Source organism: Odontesthes bonariensis, chromosome 20, assembly GCF_027942865.1.
Source record: "Odontesthes bonariensis isolate fOdoBon6 chromosome 20, fOdoBon6.hap1, whole genome shotgun sequence".
NCBI lineage: Eukaryota > Metazoa > Chordata > Actinopteri > Atheriniformes > Atherinopsidae > Odontesthes > Odontesthes bonariensis.
The window spans coordinates 16236025-16254549 of NC_134525.1; the positions used below are offsets into that span (position 1 = coordinate 16236025).

The 18525-nt window shown below is 42.6% G+C and overlaps 1 protein-coding gene across 2 annotated transcripts in view; it reads right to left on the bottom strand.

The window, feature by feature from the left end:
• The window catches only part of pola1 (polymerase (DNA directed), alpha 1), a 52420-nt gene that overhangs the window by 10890 nt on the left and 23005 nt on the right, over positions 1-18525 (bottom strand). For both annotated transcript variants that reach the window (XM_075452494.1, XM_075452493.1), the window contains exons 31-35: positions 18366-18497; positions 18113-18287; positions 16910-17091; positions 13479-13610; positions 4591-4707 (exon numbers count right to left, since the gene is read on the bottom strand). In XM_075452494.1, coding sequence (XP_075308609.1) covers positions 4591-4707; positions 13479-13610; positions 16910-17091; positions 18113-18287; positions 18366-18497 — 738 coding nt within the window. The remainder of the gene's footprint in view (positions 1-4590; positions 4708-13478; positions 13611-16909; positions 17092-18112; positions 18288-18365; positions 18498-18525) is intronic.

An 18525-nucleotide genomic window follows, 5' to 3' on the forward strand; every position in this document is an offset into this window, starting at 1 on the left:
GTCAGGAAGGTGTGGCTAAAATGTTACAGAATTGTTATTGAATTTAGAGCCCCACAACCCCACCTCACTCTCTCACACACACGCGCACGCACACCTACCTAGTCATTCAGCTTGGCGCTTTGTTCCCGCACTGACACCATTTCAATTTGCTCCACAAATCTGCAGCATTTTCAGCCTGACTGCCTAAGGAGCAAACCAGCTGTGAAATTGCCTCTCTCCCGGGAGTGTCGGACCCCCCAGCCCCCACCTCGTACCCCTTGCTCCTTTGCCTCCCTCATCCCCGACTCACGACTCCCCCGCCCCCACCATCGACACACATATACACATCCTGGCCCCTTGTACACAAGCAAAACACACAGGGAAATGTATGTGTAAGAGAAGAAGGGGGGGAATAAGAGGAGGCTAATTTATACAAAGGAATCCAACTTATAGAGCAACGGCACAATAAAACAACCTTTCAAGTCTTGCCCAGTTTAAAAGCACCTGTCTTAATCTTTGAAACAGACACACACAACCACATCTGACCTCGGAAGAAACTTTCTTTGCACAGTACTGTCGCTCGCGTACACCAGTGAGGCGGTTAATGAAAAAAAGGTAGTCAGTCAGACAATATTTCTGCATGCATGTGGGGAGAGAAAGAGCAGCGGCCTGAATACAAACAAAAAACACACACTGAGGATGAAAAGTGTGCAACCCGCTGAAAAATTCAAAGTATTTATCAACTGGTGCACCAGAGGCACAGAAAAGGCCTCACGTCGCACGCTTCCCTCCACACCCTTCCTTAGCTTTGCAGCAAACATAGCGCTCTAAACGCTAAAACGACAGCATTTAAGCCCTCGCACAACCGCAGCTGCAGAGAATGAGAGGGAGTGAGAAAGGGAGGGAGACACATAGAAACAAACATACATTTTCCCTCAGCTGTGAGGCCACAAGGCTTTAAAACTCTTGAGCTTTTTAGATGCGATGAGCGTTATTGCCGGTTGTGGTAGTCACGCCGATCAGCTTCACAAGACACCATAATGAGTCAATATATGTAAATCTTTACTAGGCAAACACGGCGGGAAACAAAGGCATTTAACTGGTGCTCTCGCCCGCAAGCCTCCAACGATTCAGCACCGGTAATTTCTCCCCATTGAAAGGCATAATTGCCTGCTATTTGAAGACATTCATGCTCAATTTTTGAAATTAATTTCAATTGGGGGGAAATGTAGAAATGTCAGCTCCAGTGAAAGGGATTTGATTTCAATTATCCTCGCTCAAAGGACTGTGATTTCCAAATACACTTAAGCAAAATTATGACAAGAATTTTTGTTCGGCAAAATTCAGTGTTTAAAGAGCGATTAGGCGATAATGGGGCAGCTTTGAGCCGGCAGTGAATGCAGCCGTCTCCCTCTGAAAGGCACTCAATTATCTCTGATTGCTCCCGCTATAATGTATCAAATAGAGATACCTGCTATTGCCGTAATTTGTGTGAAAATTAACATGCTGCAATTTCCACTAGAGGGAAAAAGGGAGCTCTAATGGGCGCCTGAGCGTACATCAATAAAACGAGGGGAGAAAAAGAGAGCGACAGAATGGGAGGGTGAGAGGAGGAGAGAAAGAGCGAGCCAAGAGAAGACAGAATGAGTGTAAGAGCTAAGGAGGGGAGGGAGGGAAAGAAAATGAAAAGAAAGGAGCAGGGAAGAAAACGGTGAATAAAAGGGGAGAATAAAAGGAAAGTCAGGACAGAGATTTGAGACAGGGTGAGAAGAAAAAAATAGGCTTTCTGAATCAAGCACCGAGGAGGGAGGGAGAGCTGAAGAGTGAGGAAGAGAGGAAGAGAAAGAAATTTAATTTACTGAAAATATTACAAATTGCACCTGTGCATAACTCCCTCAAATTACCAACCAATCAAGGCAGAGTGCCTATTACTCTCCCATTACATGGAGATCAGATCACGCTCTGAATCTGTGTCCAGAGAGAGAAAGAGGGAGGGAGAAAGAGGATGAGGCAGAGTGAGAGAGATGGATGGATGAGGGAGAAGAGACAGGCCCCATAGCGATGGTAAAAAAAAATGTAGCAATAGAGAAATGGAAGCGCAGAGTCACACGTTAAGATGCTTTTGCAGAAAACCTCTACATACACAAAGAAAAATACTTAACCGTCTTTCTGGCTGCTGCTGATATCAGCTCAGTAATCTACCATAATGCTGGCAAATATAAAAAGGAATTTAGTACACGTGGGCAATCGGGCAGGCGGAGAATCTATCTGGATGCACACAAATCTGATAGAAGTTTCCAAAACTACAACCTTTATAAGAAAATTACAAAACTCATTGGAAAAAAACCTCATTGAAACTGGTGGATTCCTCATCTTCTGTGACCAATCCGTCTTTCACCATTTCAAAACAGCCACGAATGGCCGATGAGTACTTCAAATAATTAGAAACAGTTATGAATGCAATCTGCGGGGCAAAGGTTAGCCTACTATGAGACATGATGTAAATGATTTCTAGAAGAAAAATACAAAGGAGGAGGTAGGTGGTAATAATCAGGGTTTATCTATTTGGCTTCGGCAGGGAATATGCTTGTAGTGTTACATGGCAGCTTGATACGAAAAAAAAAAATAATAATGATAATATATAATGTTTAAATAATTCAAATTTGAAAGTTTGAAGATTAACTTCATTCAATCGGCAGCTTTCTTAAAAGGTTTAATGATGAAACGTTTGACTTTGAACCAATCCAATGAGCATCACAAGAAGAATTATGATAGGCCAATCAGCTCCAGAGGCATTGCTAACCGCATTATCAAGGTGTAAACAGCAGCTTTAGATCACTTGAGAACCCTGTGAAAATATCCGTAGTCTGATTCAGTCAAAGAGAGGCTCAAAAAAAAAAAAAGTTTCTAACTGCAACAGCGCTCTGCACATGAAGATAAAAACAATTACACAGAGGATGACGTAACATCCACTGCAGTCAAGATACAGAACGCTTCATCGCTGTAGATAAATCAGGGAATTTGTGTTTAGAGCATCTTATCAGCCTTTACTCTGTAAATAGCAAAAGTGTGAATAAAGGGTGAGAAATAACATGGCAAATGTATGTGTATTCAAATGATAACTAGCAGCATCCTAAACTGCTAAACCTGGTGAGAAACTTGGATATGGCGCCATTCTACCAATTCGAATAGCTCGTAGAATTTACTCGTGCGGATTACATGGCCGATGACAAGCTAATTTCTGTCTTTAGTGATTGGATAGGGAAAATCCTGTCATAATTTGGGAGCTAGTTTGAGCTATTTTACATTAACGATACACAGGTTGTTCAAAAGGAGATATGACGTCTAAAATGTCTCTCCCCTTTCTACTTAAGTACATCTCTTCTACACTGTACGCCCCCTAAAATATATCCTTTGATTAAATACTCACAAGAAAGAAAGAGAAGATTGGCTTTTAGCACTGCAAATATATATGTTGTTTTTCTGGCTTTGTGCAATAAATACATCGAAAATAAACAAAGAAATAAACGGATTCATTAATAAATTGGCACATTATGTCTCAATGTGCAGCTTTGCATAAAGGGAGAGCAGAAAAAAGGAGTCGTGAGATGATCAATGGAAGAGGGAAGAAGAATTTAGGTTCGCGAGCACAAATTTTTGATGTTTTTCCAATTGTTTTCAACGATTTGAGGAACAATTTTCTTTTTTTTTTTTTAAAACAAAAACTTTTAATCAGATCATTAAGTTTGTACATTTTATGTGTTTTTTTTCTGCAAAAGTGTATAAACTTAACTGCACATTTTAACTTCTGCGGTTAACAGAAAGGAAGCGAGGTACAATGAAGGCAGGCTGCAGCTTTTTTTTGGTGGACAAAGGGTGCATGAGCAAGCACAGAAAGTTAAATGTTACATTCAACCCACAGCGAGTGCTACAGCCCTCAGGCACAGCAATGGCCTGCCTAAGTGGCCACGGTGACAGCAAAAATTGGCCTTCTGGTTTACAACCTGTCGCCACAGAGCCAGACAGAGCAAAGCAGGCGAGGGGCGAGGGAGAACACGTGGGATTTAAAACTGAGAGGAGTTCAGGGTAGGGAACGAAACAGGGATAGTGAGAACGGGACAGAGAAAGAAAAGACTAAAAGTAGATTGAACAATCATGTTCAAATTGACAGGGGAGAGTGTTCCTTTTAAACCCAGCGGTCAAACTAACAAAGCGTTCATAAGGCCAAAGCTACAGACAGATGCTTTAAATGGCTAAACTACCGTGCAGCTCTTGGTGCCTTTCAAACAGACGGAGGCGAGCGAGCATCCCTGTGTGCACGCACGTACAGAAAAAGCTATAGGACAACAAGGACATGAGATTGTATAATGTATGGCGAAATGTGACACTAATGAGCAGAGATGTGGAGGGGAAACTGCAGCTCCATAGCACCATCACCTGGAAAAGGCCAACAGAACACAAAGCATTCGGGTGTGTGGATTCAACTCAACCCCCCCTGCGTATGAGAGAAGAGGCAGCTTTTTGAGGTTCACCGTGTTACTCTCATCCCTGTGTGCATGTATTTAACCCAGCAAGCGTGCAACTGTGATCTCTGACGTTTGTGAGACTCACCTTAGGTCTGAGCGTAGCCCGGGAGCAGGCAGGGCAGATGGGTCCGTGTCTGGAGAAGGCGATGGGCAAACGCCTGGTCCTGTTCTGACAGGCCTGGTCCTCACACACCAACCAGCCCTGTGACAAACACATCAGACGATTTTACTTCCAACGACGACAAGTTCTCCAAACTTCAGAGAGGCTTGAATAGAAGCCTTAAAAACTAAACTTCCAACACTCAATTCTAATGCTACATATCTGGCTGCCTTGCCTCAGAACACAGAAAACCACAATACAATACAATACAATGACGTAAAAAAAAAGTTTGAAAAAAAAACCCAATATACTCTGCAAAATTGACCCATTTACTAAATTCTATTCTGTGATTTTTAAAGCATTAATAAACCTCCAAAAATTTCCATTACTGCAATACCACTGCTTTTATTTTCTTTTTTTAATTTAAAAGAAAACATAAACATGTCAAAAAAGACGTGATTAAAGTGAGCAATAGAAGGAAGGGCTTAGAAAACACACACATACAGCTTCACAGCAAGTCTTCACAACCTTTTGTGATTCCTCATTTCTGAAACATGTTCATGTTGCCGTTTACTTTGTCGATAAAGATGTTCTTTAAGAATTGACAAAAAATAAATAAATAAATAAAAAACTTTTTGTTGGACCGAAACACTTTTTTAAAAACGCTTCTGGTAATGAGGGAATTTTGCTGAAAATTGTTCCTCCCATTTAACGCCTCCAATTCGGCACAAGAAAAAGGAGAGTTTGTAAAGTGAAAACCGCTAAACGAGACGGGGGGGGGGGGAAGGAAAGATGGACGATTACAGAAGTACGCATGTGACTTCACGTCCTACCTTCTTGCCTCTCTTTACATTACATTACAACCTCAGCTGCCGTGCGTCAAGGTGCTGCCGGACAGCCAGAACAGCAGTAGTTAGGGCCTCCCGGGGTGAGGCAGTGACCCTGGGCAGGTGCTGTGTTCTAACCCTCTCAATCTCACCATATTCTTCCAGACTCCTCCTCCTCTCTCTGCTTCTTATGCCCTGTCATTACCAAGGGGGGGTATAAAGGGGAGGGGGTTAATGCCCAACTAATGACAGAGCATAAGACCCACCGCCATCAACGCCTTTGCTCTTCTGCTTCATCCATCTTTCTTTCCTTCCTTCCTTCCATTCACTCAAAATAAACCCCCTCTAAACCACTGCACCTGTCTTTCTGTCCAGAATCCATCTAACTATTCTTTTTCTTCACTTTATATATAGTGACTTTAATGAGACATACAATCATAAAAATCAAGTTGGATAACTTTTTAAAGTCAAACAAAACTATATTATAGTGTTTCTGAAGGTGATTATTTCAGAGACCCTCCAAATTAGACCAACGAACTGCTGGTACCAGTAAACAGTGCCAGAAACACGGTACGATTCTTTTACAACTGCGTTTCTGTGTTCCAGACAAAGCATGTGGTCTGGTTTTAATAACCCGAGTACTCTCATGGCTGCATAAAGTGAACCATCAGAAGCAGGTCACAGTTGGCATGTATTGGCAGCAAAAACGTGCAAATGTGTCGTTAAGCTTCGAATACTCTTAAAACATTTTTGTCCAATTAAAAAGTGGCGCAGCAAGCCAAATATATCCAATGTAATTCCAAACACTTCTTGTATTCCCATAAGGCTTTTACCGAAAAGGGATCCAATCTACAGCATACGCACGCTTGATTTATTTTGGAAAGTAAACAGAGCTGTTAGAAAAAAAGAAAAAATCTATTTTACAGGAAAAGTTTTAGGATGTTTAATGTTTGAAAGAGGAGCATTTCATACAGTCCATATACACACACAGGCTTATCACCACACACATAAACACACACACACACACACACACACGCACATCAGCCAAGCCAACCTCTAAATGAAAACCAAACACACATATGTCCCAAATCAATTAGAAAGTCTTGGAGTTCACAGCTTTACCCACAAATCCCAGTTCCAGCACTAATTACCTTAACACCTTTGCTGCTCTTCAGCAAAGAGCTGAGCATCATGGGAAATGAGACGACTGTGGCATCTATGATAAAAACCCAAGCATGACAATGGCTACACACACACACACACACACACACACACACACACACACACACACACACACCACCATTCACATGGATTACAATTAATTATTTCATTACAGTGAAGGCACACACCAAGTACTGAGGAGGTTACAAAAAGGAGAAAAGCTACCCAAAATACCCTTCTGCTTAGCTATGGTGACCCCATACACATCCACACAAGCCACACATGAGAGAAAATAAAAATTAAATTAAGATTAAGTGCAATAGACCTGTGAGCCACACAGAAAAGATTAAAAACAAGAAGCACATCAGGAGCAAGGCAGGGTGAAAAAAAACATCTAATTGAGGCATTTTGCCAGTGAGGGGGGGGGGAGGTGTTATACAGTCGGACGTGAGAGAATCAAGGCTCATAATTGCATAATTATAGCAGTGGATACCTGACACACTGAATGCAGACGTCAAATGAGTTCCACATAATTTAACCAAACAGAGGCAAGACCAGGCCATGACAGGGCCCACCACGAAATATACCCTCCCTCTGCTTCCTCCTCTTTGTCTGCCCGCCCCCCCCCACCCAATTTCTTGCAAAACCTCTTTGCTCTGTTATTGTTCAGTTCATGGTTTGAGATTTCTACATCCCGTTTAGTGCTGCACTTTTCTGCTGCAGCTCTAGGGACAAATTTAATGGGCCGTTTTTGAATTACAACTCCCTGCAGTCAGAATCATTCTCACCCCTAAACCCTGACTAAAAATGTTGCTTTATACGGGAAAAAAAAAAGAAAAAAGAACCCAGTCAACTCGACAGTCAGCCAAACGAATTGGCAAAAACTGTGATAATCTATTCGTTACTTCAGTGCTGAAGAAAGAAAAGCGCTCACGTTGGACTGTTCGTCTGATGGAACGTGACGGAGACTGAGCAGTATATCGAGCAAGATACAATATGGGTGAGATAACTGCATTAGTATCAATAAAGTTTAATGCTGTTCCGCTGCTCTTTTCTCAGCCGCGGCCCCACTCTCCTCCTACACCACCAAATAAACGTAGGGGGCAGGGGTGGAGCAGGGATTTTAAATGTGGGGGGTTACAGGGGTGGCACATGAGCGCCACATCAAGCCCATAGACACGATGCTGAAGTTGGCATCCGATTCGAGGAATTAAACGGATGGGCATAAAGGGCCATTTCACTGCATTTTGATCGCCCTAAACTAGGTCCTTTATGGAAACTACAATAGTTACACTGCTCAAATCTGGATAGAATTATTCTAAAGAGGGCACAGAGTCTTTAAAACACATTTTATGATTTGTTAAAACTTTATTTGGTCATTGAAAATTCAAAAAGGTGAAATCATCTTGCTGTAAAAGTGGGGGTGTCGAAACATCCCCATCCCCCACGGGTGCGACGCCCATGGTAGGGGGCAAAAGAAAGATTTTGGGTCTCCGTACAGCACAGTTAGCAACGTTGCCCTGCAAACATGAAGTCAACTGACATCAATGAGTTGCACAAGTGTGAACTAACTTTCTCTCCGAGTGATCATTTTACATGTAAATGTAACCAAAAATCACAGCGGTCTATCCTTAGAGTATCATCTCAGATAATTAGAAAATCCAGATTTTAGGAGTGCAAAGCTTAGAAGCTTGAGAGTGACGGTTGGATACATGCAAATGAAAACGGTTTTGAGAATTAAGCCGCATTAAAACAGTAAATACAGGCGGCCAAAGTAGGAGTGAAGCAGACTGTAAGACGTTAGATCTTACCATCATGGACATTATAAGAGTCGGTAACACCCACTAATACTCTGTGTTATCTGTACTTAGTGGGCACTTATTTGCTCCTTTTTCCAGCTAATTTTCCTCATGGACTAATTTGTTGAGAACTTTCTCCAATCATTTAATCAACCGCTCTATGATGGGTCAGAAAAAGGCTTCACCCATTGCCGGTTTTGGACCAGTTTTCCTCTATTCTGCTCCTCCGTTGTGCATCAAACATCAATGTCTGAGGGTAAAGAACTCAGTATGCATATATAAATGCGGCATGGTCTTCAAAGAACTGCCTTTTGAACCATTTAAAAAAAATCAAAACTAGGAACCGATTAGAAAAGGAATATAAATTGGAATTGATAAGAATTAAACAACTCCTGTACTCCTGAAGCGGAGGAGCATCTCCGCTACGACTCCTGTTGCAGAGCACTCCCTCTGTCACAGTCGCACACAAGCTGCAGAAAGACCCCCAAACTGGTTTCTGCGCTTCATCGGTCAAAACTTTCACTTCCAAGGAGAACGGGCCTAAAAAAAAGTGATCTGCTTCTCAAACACACTCTTTCACACGGACACACAAACAGTGAAAAGAGCTCAAACGGTTCCACTTTGTACCTCCTCCACTTAATCAAAGCTTCACTATTCAACAATTTGACCTTTTGTTCAAAACAGGATTATCACCTTCTCTGGTCTTCATTCACCCTTTCTCTCTCGCTCCCCCTTTCTTCACTTGCCCCTCAGCCCGTTTCCAGGGGCGACCCGCACGACGAGGGTAATTGCAATAATTTGTTAAATGCCATGGCAACGGTGGTTAGATGGGAGGGGTTTAAAAAAAAAAAAAAGAAAAAAGAAAAAAAAAGGAGAACGGAGAATGGGTGGTTCAGGAAACAAGCAAATCTCGGATTTTGCAAAAGACAGCGGGACGAGACAAGGAAAGTGTGACGTGTGTGTGTGTGAGATAGAGAGGGTGAATCATGTTTGCCCATTCTCAGGGTGCTGGTTTATTGATAAAAGTGGGGATAAGGGTGTTAGGAGGGGCCTGCAGAGGTAATTTCACTAACGATTAATGTCTCTGTGGTCCCAGCTCAAGACGCCAACACACATGTATGCCTGCTCTTGTGCACACACACACACACACACACACACAGAGCGGTACAGAGCTTTCACTCTATCTGGCCGGACAAACAGCTCTATTTGAACTCTCCCTCGGCCTGAAAGGAATCCTTAATTACACAATATTACCCCTCTTCATTGCCCCGCTGTGTGTGCTGTGTCCACTGCTGTTCGGCCTACAGTGGGTTGTGTATGTGAGGGAGTGCGTGTGTTGCTGTGTGACGTGTAAGTATTCAGTGGTAGCAGCTGTCTCACACATCGTGACAAAGGGGCTGAGCGGGACTCTCTCCCCTCACATTCACCACACTAATTGATTTCTGTTCAGCACTGTGGGAGAGTTACCCCCACATACACACCATTACAGACAGCGCATTCCACTCACCCAAGACCAAGGTGTTGGAAGCTACCCAGAGGGAAAGAGTCCTCTACAAAGACAACGCCGGCATCCAGTTTAATTGACTCTCAGGCTGCGGCCTGAGTACAGTAACAAACCTTTACACATTGTCTGTTTCTACTGTGTGTAAATGGAATCTGTCAGTTTGTGGATGTCTCAGTGTGCATGTACTGATATGAACCAGAGTGACACTAATCTACCTAGTTTTCCTCAGCATCCTTCATAAAACTATAGCAGTAGACCATTCATTTCCAGGCAGCAGCAGGACAACAAAGTTGCAGTCTTAACATTATGTTCAACTGTCATAAAACACCAAAATGAGCTCTGAAAGCCAGCATATGGGCACGCAGCGGCTTTTATGAACTTTTTATGAAGGTAAAAACTAAAAACGCGCTGTGTGTTCAATCTGCCATGCAAAAAACGCAGCAATACGGTAATAAAACGAATATGAGGGACCGCGTTAGCTGTTTGCGCCTTGACCAAAATGCCTGCCACTTCAGAGGAGCACAGCCAGCCCGACTAATCAGCCATGACTAAACAAGGTGCTGCCAACTTTGTGTTCCAGCTCAGGGAGGAACGAGGACCACCAAATCAGTGGCTGCTTTAATCCCAAGACCTTGGAGCGGCATTGCAATCTGCTCCCACCACAACCTTGACTTTAAAGAAACGGCTGCATCTGCATTCTAAAACCAAACTAAAGGCCAGGTACAGCCATAGAGAGTAAAGATCGTCCAAAAGCCGTTACATGTGATCTGTGGACTTAAGAGGCACCTGATATATGATGTGGGATACGCACAGAGGTGAGTTGTGGGATTTTTTTGATAGTACTACATAAAAAATAAAGTCTAACGCTGATTGTAGCTATGTGCAATCATATTGTAAGCCGAGGATGCAACTCATGATGCATAAAATTGTTAACAGATTAATAAATTGTAATAGAGTCGCGAGGACAGCAAAGATTCCCAGCTTTGCAAACTTTGCAAGGGAGGTGGTGAGGGGGATCTTCTGTCTGTAGCTCAGACGCAGAGACATGATGCAACGAATAGACTTTGGAAATCTCTGCGTTTTCTTTATGACTTGTTGTGAAGAGCAGATAAAGCTCCTTGTAGTGCTGATATCAGCACTGCGTGTGTTTGTGTGTATTCACAGTGGTGAGAAGCGAGGAGAGAGCACGCACGCACGCACCCTCACTTGCACAAAAACAATAAATACTTTGGAAAATGCGCCCATATGTCAGCATGCCGTCTCCCCTGCTTAGGATCTGGAGATTTTTTATGGGAGGCTGTGCTATAAAAAAAATTTCTGTTGTCGTCAATAAGGGAAAATATACCTGTGCAAAGGTTTATGGCAGGAATCCAAGTAGTATGAAGGGTTAACCCTGAAGTAAGAGTCACCAAAGCCAAAAAAAAAAAAACTTTATAGACATTTGTCATCATTTTTACACTTAACTATTAATTCGATGAGCAATCGCAAAAACAAACAGTTGGAGCAGCTTTGGCCAAATTCCCGACACTTCTGTTTATGTGCACATCGACTACAGGTGCTGGTCAACGAATTAGAATAATTTGAAATAGTGCAATCAATAAATTCTTTGAATGCATTTTTCGTGCAGAAAGCAAATCAGGTGTTCACCGCACCTGTCCTACTCGTTAGACTAATCACAGAACTCGTTACCTGTAAAAAATTTGCTCAGCTGATCTTTCCAAAAGGCCCATTTAGGCCATTTAACTGTGACACTGTTGTTTTATTGAATTAGAATAATGGAGAAACCGTTTCATTGAATTAGAATAATTTTTATTATAATTAGAATCATCACTTTCTCAGTATTTTGTGGCTGCCCCCTTGGCTTGTATGACTGCCTGAAGTCTCCGCGGCATCGATTTGACCAGCTTGTCGCAAGTTTCCGCACTCACAGCTTCCCAGGCAGTGGCGATGTTCTGCTTCAGTTGGTCCAGCGTAGTAGGCTTTCTGTCGCGAATTTTCCGCTTGATACTGTACAGTATATCAAGATGTTCTGGAAACGTTCCTGATTCCGACTGTTGAGGAACAGTTCGGCGAAGAAGACTTCATATTTCAACAGCATCTTGCACCGGCTCATGCGGCAAAGTCGACCAAAGATTGGTTCACTAAAAAACAGCTTGAAGTTTTGGCATGGCCGGCCAACTCGCCTGACCTCAATGTCATTGAAAACCTTTGGGCCATCGTCAAGCGGAAAATTCGCGACAGAAAGCCTACTACGCTGGACCAACTGAAGCAGAACATCGCCACTGCCTGGGAAGCTGTGAGTGCGGAAACTTGCGACAAGCTGGTCAAATCGATGCCGCGGAGACTTCAGGCAGTCATACAAGCCAAGGGGGCAGCCACAAAATACTGAGAAAGTGATGATTCTAATTATAATAAAAATTATTCTAATTCAATGAAACGGTTTCTCCATTATTCTAATTCAATAAAACAACAGTGTCACAGTTAAATGGCCTAAATGGGCCTTTTGGAAAGATCAGCTGAGCAAATTTTTTACAGGTAACGAGTTCTGTGATTAGTCTAACGAGTAGGACAGGTGCGGTGAACACCTGATTTGCTTTCTGCACGAAAAATGCATTCAAAGAATTTATTGATTGCACTATTTCAAATTATTCTAATTCGTTGACCAGCACCTGTATGTCAAAAATTTCTGGGTATGTGAAAAAGTCAGTTGGTACCAATTTAGAGAGCTCAGGATCCACATGTTCACACACAAGACAACCCGTGTAAGGTCATTTATTTGTAAAGCATCCGATCCAGTTCTATACAAAGTAATCATTCTAGTAGAGATACGTCCTGTATTCCGCCTCGAGCTTTCAATTCAATTTATTTTGTCATTTGTTTTTTGCTCAGATCAACACTTATGATCTAAAAGAACGGCATATGCAGGCCTTGCTCTGAGTGGAAAGTAAATCATGTACATAAATCACGCTACTACAACTCTCTCTGGAGCTCTTTACACTTTGCATGCACAGCATGCTCTTTGGCTCAAAATGCCAGCACACTACCCTGCTGAGGATCTCTTCATCTTTAGGCCGACATCTTTTACTTTTACCGCATCTGCTGCATCCCCCGTTGTGTTAAATGCAGCCCGCGCCTTTGATAGACACTCAGTTTTCACAAGTTCGCACCGTTTCGTGAGGCAATATAGCTGCTTCCCTGACCATTTAAGTGTGCATTTTGTTTGCCAAAGCGTTAACTTAATTTATCTAAAAAAAAATATGTGTTGACAGATAGTTTTACTACAACAGACGCCCAACAGTCGACTTTTTAGCCCAAAGATTTGCTCCTTTTAGATTCTGGCTCACATGTTTTGAGGTGGCTCATATAATTAAACTAATCTTTAATCCACCCAAACTTTATCTTAAGAAAACAGGGTTATCAGACTATCAGCTGGCTACCAGTGACAGTCTAGTAAGTTTTAACACGACACAGTGTCATGACTATCAATTTTTGCCCTCACAAAAATTGAGGGTAGAATCAGTTTCATTCCACAAAGTCTCACCATGATCTGCACAACATGCATGACAAAACAGAAATACTCACAGAGTAGTATTTTTTGATGTGCCGACGAATGTCAAGTAGGAGTTTGTTGCTGATGTTGACAACGCAGTCCAGAGGCCGACTCTCGCAGGGGACGTGACAGCATCGCCTCAAACTGGGCTCCAATTTGTCGCCCTGAAAAAGAAAACGGGTGTCACGTCACAGAAAATCTGCACATTAAAGACCACGAGATCTACAAAATATCTCCGACTGATCGTTTCACTGCAATGCAATGTCCTCGCATCCTGGAACCTCTGCTGATGTCATTCAGCAACAACCCAGTTTGACCGTCATCTGGTCCAAATCAATAACCCAAACATTCAGACCCCCACACCCGCAGACCATGTCCATGTCCCAACCAGTCACAGCTCTTGGTTTTAATGTTATGATTCATCTGTGGATTTTCAAACAAAGCTGTTCAATTGTTCAATTAATAATTGCACCGGGAAGGTTTCCCACTTTCCAAGCCGTACAGGTGCTCCTATTGAGTGTTTTAAAGTCGTCTATGTACAAAATAAAATGGACTTCGGGTGCCTAAAGTAGTCCCTCGTATAGCTTATTTCATGTGTTTTTGACATTGGATGCAAAGACCACTGGATTCAGGCCTGACGTGTTTTGTCAAGTTAATCCAATTTCTATTATTAAAGGGTCAATCATTTACTATAATCAGACTCTCTTCCATGAGCATAAACATACAGTTTGTATTCAGGAAATCGCCACAGCTACATTTTTAACCCTGTAATCAGGAAACGCAATTACGTGCTGTAACATAGAAACTTTGCCATTAACCTTAAACCGCCACAAGGAGCATGTCAAACACTAAAGGTCTAAAAGCTGAAAGCTCCCCTGGGTCTGGCAAATTTTTTACATTATTGTTGGCTGAAAGAAAACAGGTCAGCTTGACCCGCCTGAACTGTCCACTTGACAGCAAGGCTTAAAGCTAATGCAATGAAAAAAGGCAACCACGGTACATAACAATTACACTTAATGCAACAGCTTTAAACACTTGCCCCCTAGGAACCTGAACTCCATTTACCTGTCGCACTGACAGCAGCAAAAAAGAAAAAAAAAACCTTTTCTGCAGAGAAGTCAATGTCACAGAAGTATGCAAGCGACACCCACCACTGCGACACACACACAGATTATTGTTTGCTTGCATAATTCCTTTTTTAGAGAGAAAAATAGGCGAGATTTTCTGACATTTTGAGTCCCTCGGCTCATTCAACTTCTCTAATAGGCGGCTACATGCATTCACTCTCCCTGTCTCAGTCTAGCCTCTGCTTACTTTTCTCCTCCTCATTTTTTTCTTTTAAAGGTCTGCTCCAGATGAAAGCAGCCTCCCTTTTTCCCCCCATTCAATGATCTCCTCCACATCCTGCTCTTTATCTCACTTGTTTCATTCCAAGCTTCATTTTGCTATGTAAACCCTCCCACCTAAACAAGTTGTAGCCATTAATATTCACACACCACTGCCCTGGCAGTTATTCTATCACAAAGCAATTAATATATGAAAAATCCAAAGTACTTTCAACATTTGTTTCAGACTCTCGAGGATGGTTTGACGCAATCCAAAGACAGCAACTTTCAGCACTCGTTTGCAACTTCTACCAACTGTCATCTTTACCGCCTCACGTCTGCGCCTTAAATAACTGCAGCAAACCTGTAAAACACTTTTAGAGGTTTACAATGTCAACTGTCTAACCAGCCCAGTTTTCGCCGGTGTCTTGGTTTGATAATGGGCAGCTTTCACAGCGTTGTGTTTTAACTGCCCGTGCGGGATACCCAACGCTCTTTTCATCCCCCCCCTCTCCGGCTACCCCCATCAAACAACTTTCCTCCCCTGTCTGTCCTCCATCATCCATCACCGCCTCCTCCTTCCATCTCTGGCTCTGTGTCAGTGGAGGAGTCAAGGCCCATCTGTCCTCCCCTCTCACTGAGCTGTTAGACCATGTTTGCCACCTTAATTAACTTACTGTCTTATCAGTTCCAGTGCCTGCATGCATACCAGCCTCAAAAACACATGGCGGATCAGAAATCTGATGATTGCTGGTTAGCCTAAAGTTCGAAATGATTCTGATAGACTGTTTAAAAGACATTTTTCTTCCATTACAAGTAGGTAAGGTGTCTTTTCTTTTTGTGTATTGGAGAGTATTTTAATAAAAGTATTCTTTCTCCCCTCTATGAAGGCTAAAACTAAACCTTACTAGGGTATCTGCCAAAGTGTGGAATGATATCATCCTTTTATGGAGTGTGTGTGTTTTACTCCTGTTCTAATTTAATGCAAGTTCTCTCCTCCTGTCGAGGACAGAGGCTTGTCAGTTTTATTAGTGTCTTACAGACAAGAAAAAGCTGTGTGCCCTGCTCCTCATTAGAGGCTGATAACACTCGAGCACACGACCTTGGCCTGACAAATGGTAGGAGATGAGTGTGTATGTGTGTGTCCGCTGAGCGGCGGGGTTAAGGAAAGGCTTTTCAAGTTGTGGAGTCCAAACTATGCCAATGAAAACAGAGTCCGTTCTGGAGCCAAGCAGCTGTCTAAAAATACAGACACAGCCACAATATGGAAGATGACTAAAGCGTGAATCTTTGACAGGAAGTTTTACCAAAATGCCTTCGGAAACAACACTCTCCCATTCTCGTACTCCTTATTCGTGTCTCTGCTGACTAATCCATTATAATTGCGATACACACTATTAGTGATTACCTCTCTTTGATTCAGTCTCCCTCTAATTGTGTGTGCAGCATGTGCTCTTCTGCCACAGACAAACTAAAAAGGTTTAATGTGGTTTCAAGTGCAGCTCTCACGTCCAAAGACGAGTTCGCGGAAAGTTGATTATCTGGAGTGGTGAAATGACAACAGAGGTAAGAAAGAAAAAAAAAAAAAGAAAGTAAAGGAAAAGGGGGCACTTTTGTGGTTTAGAGAGGTGACGAATCAAAAGAAAAAAAACTATCAGCCCTGACGTTGAAGCAAAGCGGGAGCTCTGTTGGGGGGTTTTCCACCAAAGCCTTTCCGGGGTTGGTCTTGGCCTTCATCCATTTGTGATACTGCAGTTTGTGGTGTGTTTTCAGATGGTTAAAGATCTGATCGGTGTGTTGCTTTGCTGTGTAGACAACTCCACAGCACTCTTTGCGTGCGATTTGTTCACGTTTAACATCACTTTGCCTAAACGCGAAGTACTTTGAAGTGAGGGACAAGCTCTTCATCCTCCTCGTGAGGCGATGCCGCACTCATCAGGCGTGAGGTGTCACTAAACGGTTTTATGAATACAAGAATGACAAGGTGTTTCACATGTCCCGCACAGTTGAAGAATCAATGCGTATTCCAGAAGTATTCCAGTTGTTTGTGTGGTCCAGAAGCTTACTTTATCTTGTGTACTCTTTTAGTATGTTACCCATCTGTAGCTGAATCCGTGTTCTTTTACACATTTACTTACAGCTCCTTCGAAGACGCTGTCGTAGATGTTGTCGGTGCCACACTGAGGGCAGGTGAAGGTAAACCTCTCGCAGTCTTTATAACGCTCTTCGTCACTCAGCTGGAGAGGAGCTCCCAGCATGCCGTCAGCCTCCTCCTCCCTCAGATACTGCTGTTGGGATCTGAACTGAGTCGGGTCCAGACCTGAAATGGACAAAAGCTTTTGACAAATGTTCACAGACGAGCCTGAAACACATTTCCAACCCACATATTTATAAATATTTTTTTTTACTACTATGTCAGATGCAACATGCTTTCTTAAGGTCCTGTAAGACACGCGCTGCTCAATCTGACCGCAACTGAATGCATCAGCTTCAAACCTGAACAAGCACCCCTGGTGGTTTTCAGTGACACTCGTTGGTCGTTGGATTAGGTCAGACCTGGTAACATTTACTGTATGTATAGAACTTTCAACACAGCCCACATCTGATCTGCAGACACACAATAACAGTGGGTCTTAATTTTGTCTTCTGTGTTTCTGACAGATTGCAAAACTGAATATATACCAGTGCTGTTTGAACTTTTGTTACCATGTTTTTCCTGACCATCACTTGATGGAGAATCTATGTGTACTTTTCCCACAGTGCCTGAGCCAAACGAACAGGGGAAAAAAAAAAAAAAAAAAAAAAAGTTACAGTGGCAAATATAGCCACATGGCTCTCTCCTTTAATATTGAGGGCACGTCTGAATGAAGCCTCGAGGAGCGTTAACTGCATGGCATTACTTCAGCAGATTGATGAGGGAGTTAATGTTATGGATCTCATGTCTGACAAGAAATGAAGTTTCACTATATCAGTTGTCAATAGGCTTTATAAAAAGAATGATGACTAATACCATCACAACAAGGTTACTGGTGATATCAGGTATTTGTTGGTTACAGCTTATTGAAACCGGCAAGACAAATATTTATCTATAAATTAGTACAAGAATTGCACCGTGTTGAAACAGCAAATGAGACTTAATTTAACTAAATTATTTCACAAAGTGAGGCAAGGTGATGCCAACAACACCCCTATTTCATCTCAATTATCAACACGTACTTGAACTTTAGATTTCTTTGAATGCTAATCAGTATAATTTGTCATTTTTTCCGAGGCATAAAGCAACGTGACACTCCTCAAGTCAACGTCTTGTACAGTCAGATATCAACCTGTAATTAACTTACCCAGCCATGTAGCTATGAGCACACTGTCAATGCCCTCGATGGGGTCACAGATGCGGGAAACCACGGGGTGGATCTGCTGGGCCAGGTAGTACTGCGTGTCCAGACTGAGACCCTCCTGCTTCTGTAGCTGTTCCAGAGCATAGGCTCTCTGACTGGCCGCCAAGGTGGAGCCGTCCTACAGGAGAAAGAGAAATTCGTTTCCAGTGCATTACACAAGTAACACTGATTGCAGGTACAAAGTACTGACGCCCACCTTGCAGATGAGGTAAGAAACTGTATCTCCAGCTTTGACTCGGCGACCACCCTGTGAATTAATCCAAAGAGCTACATGGACGTGAGGTAGACTCTTCTTATCTGGGTAGTCCTGAGGATCCTTTGTCAGTGCCTGTTTTTTGTTTTGTTTGTTTTTGTGA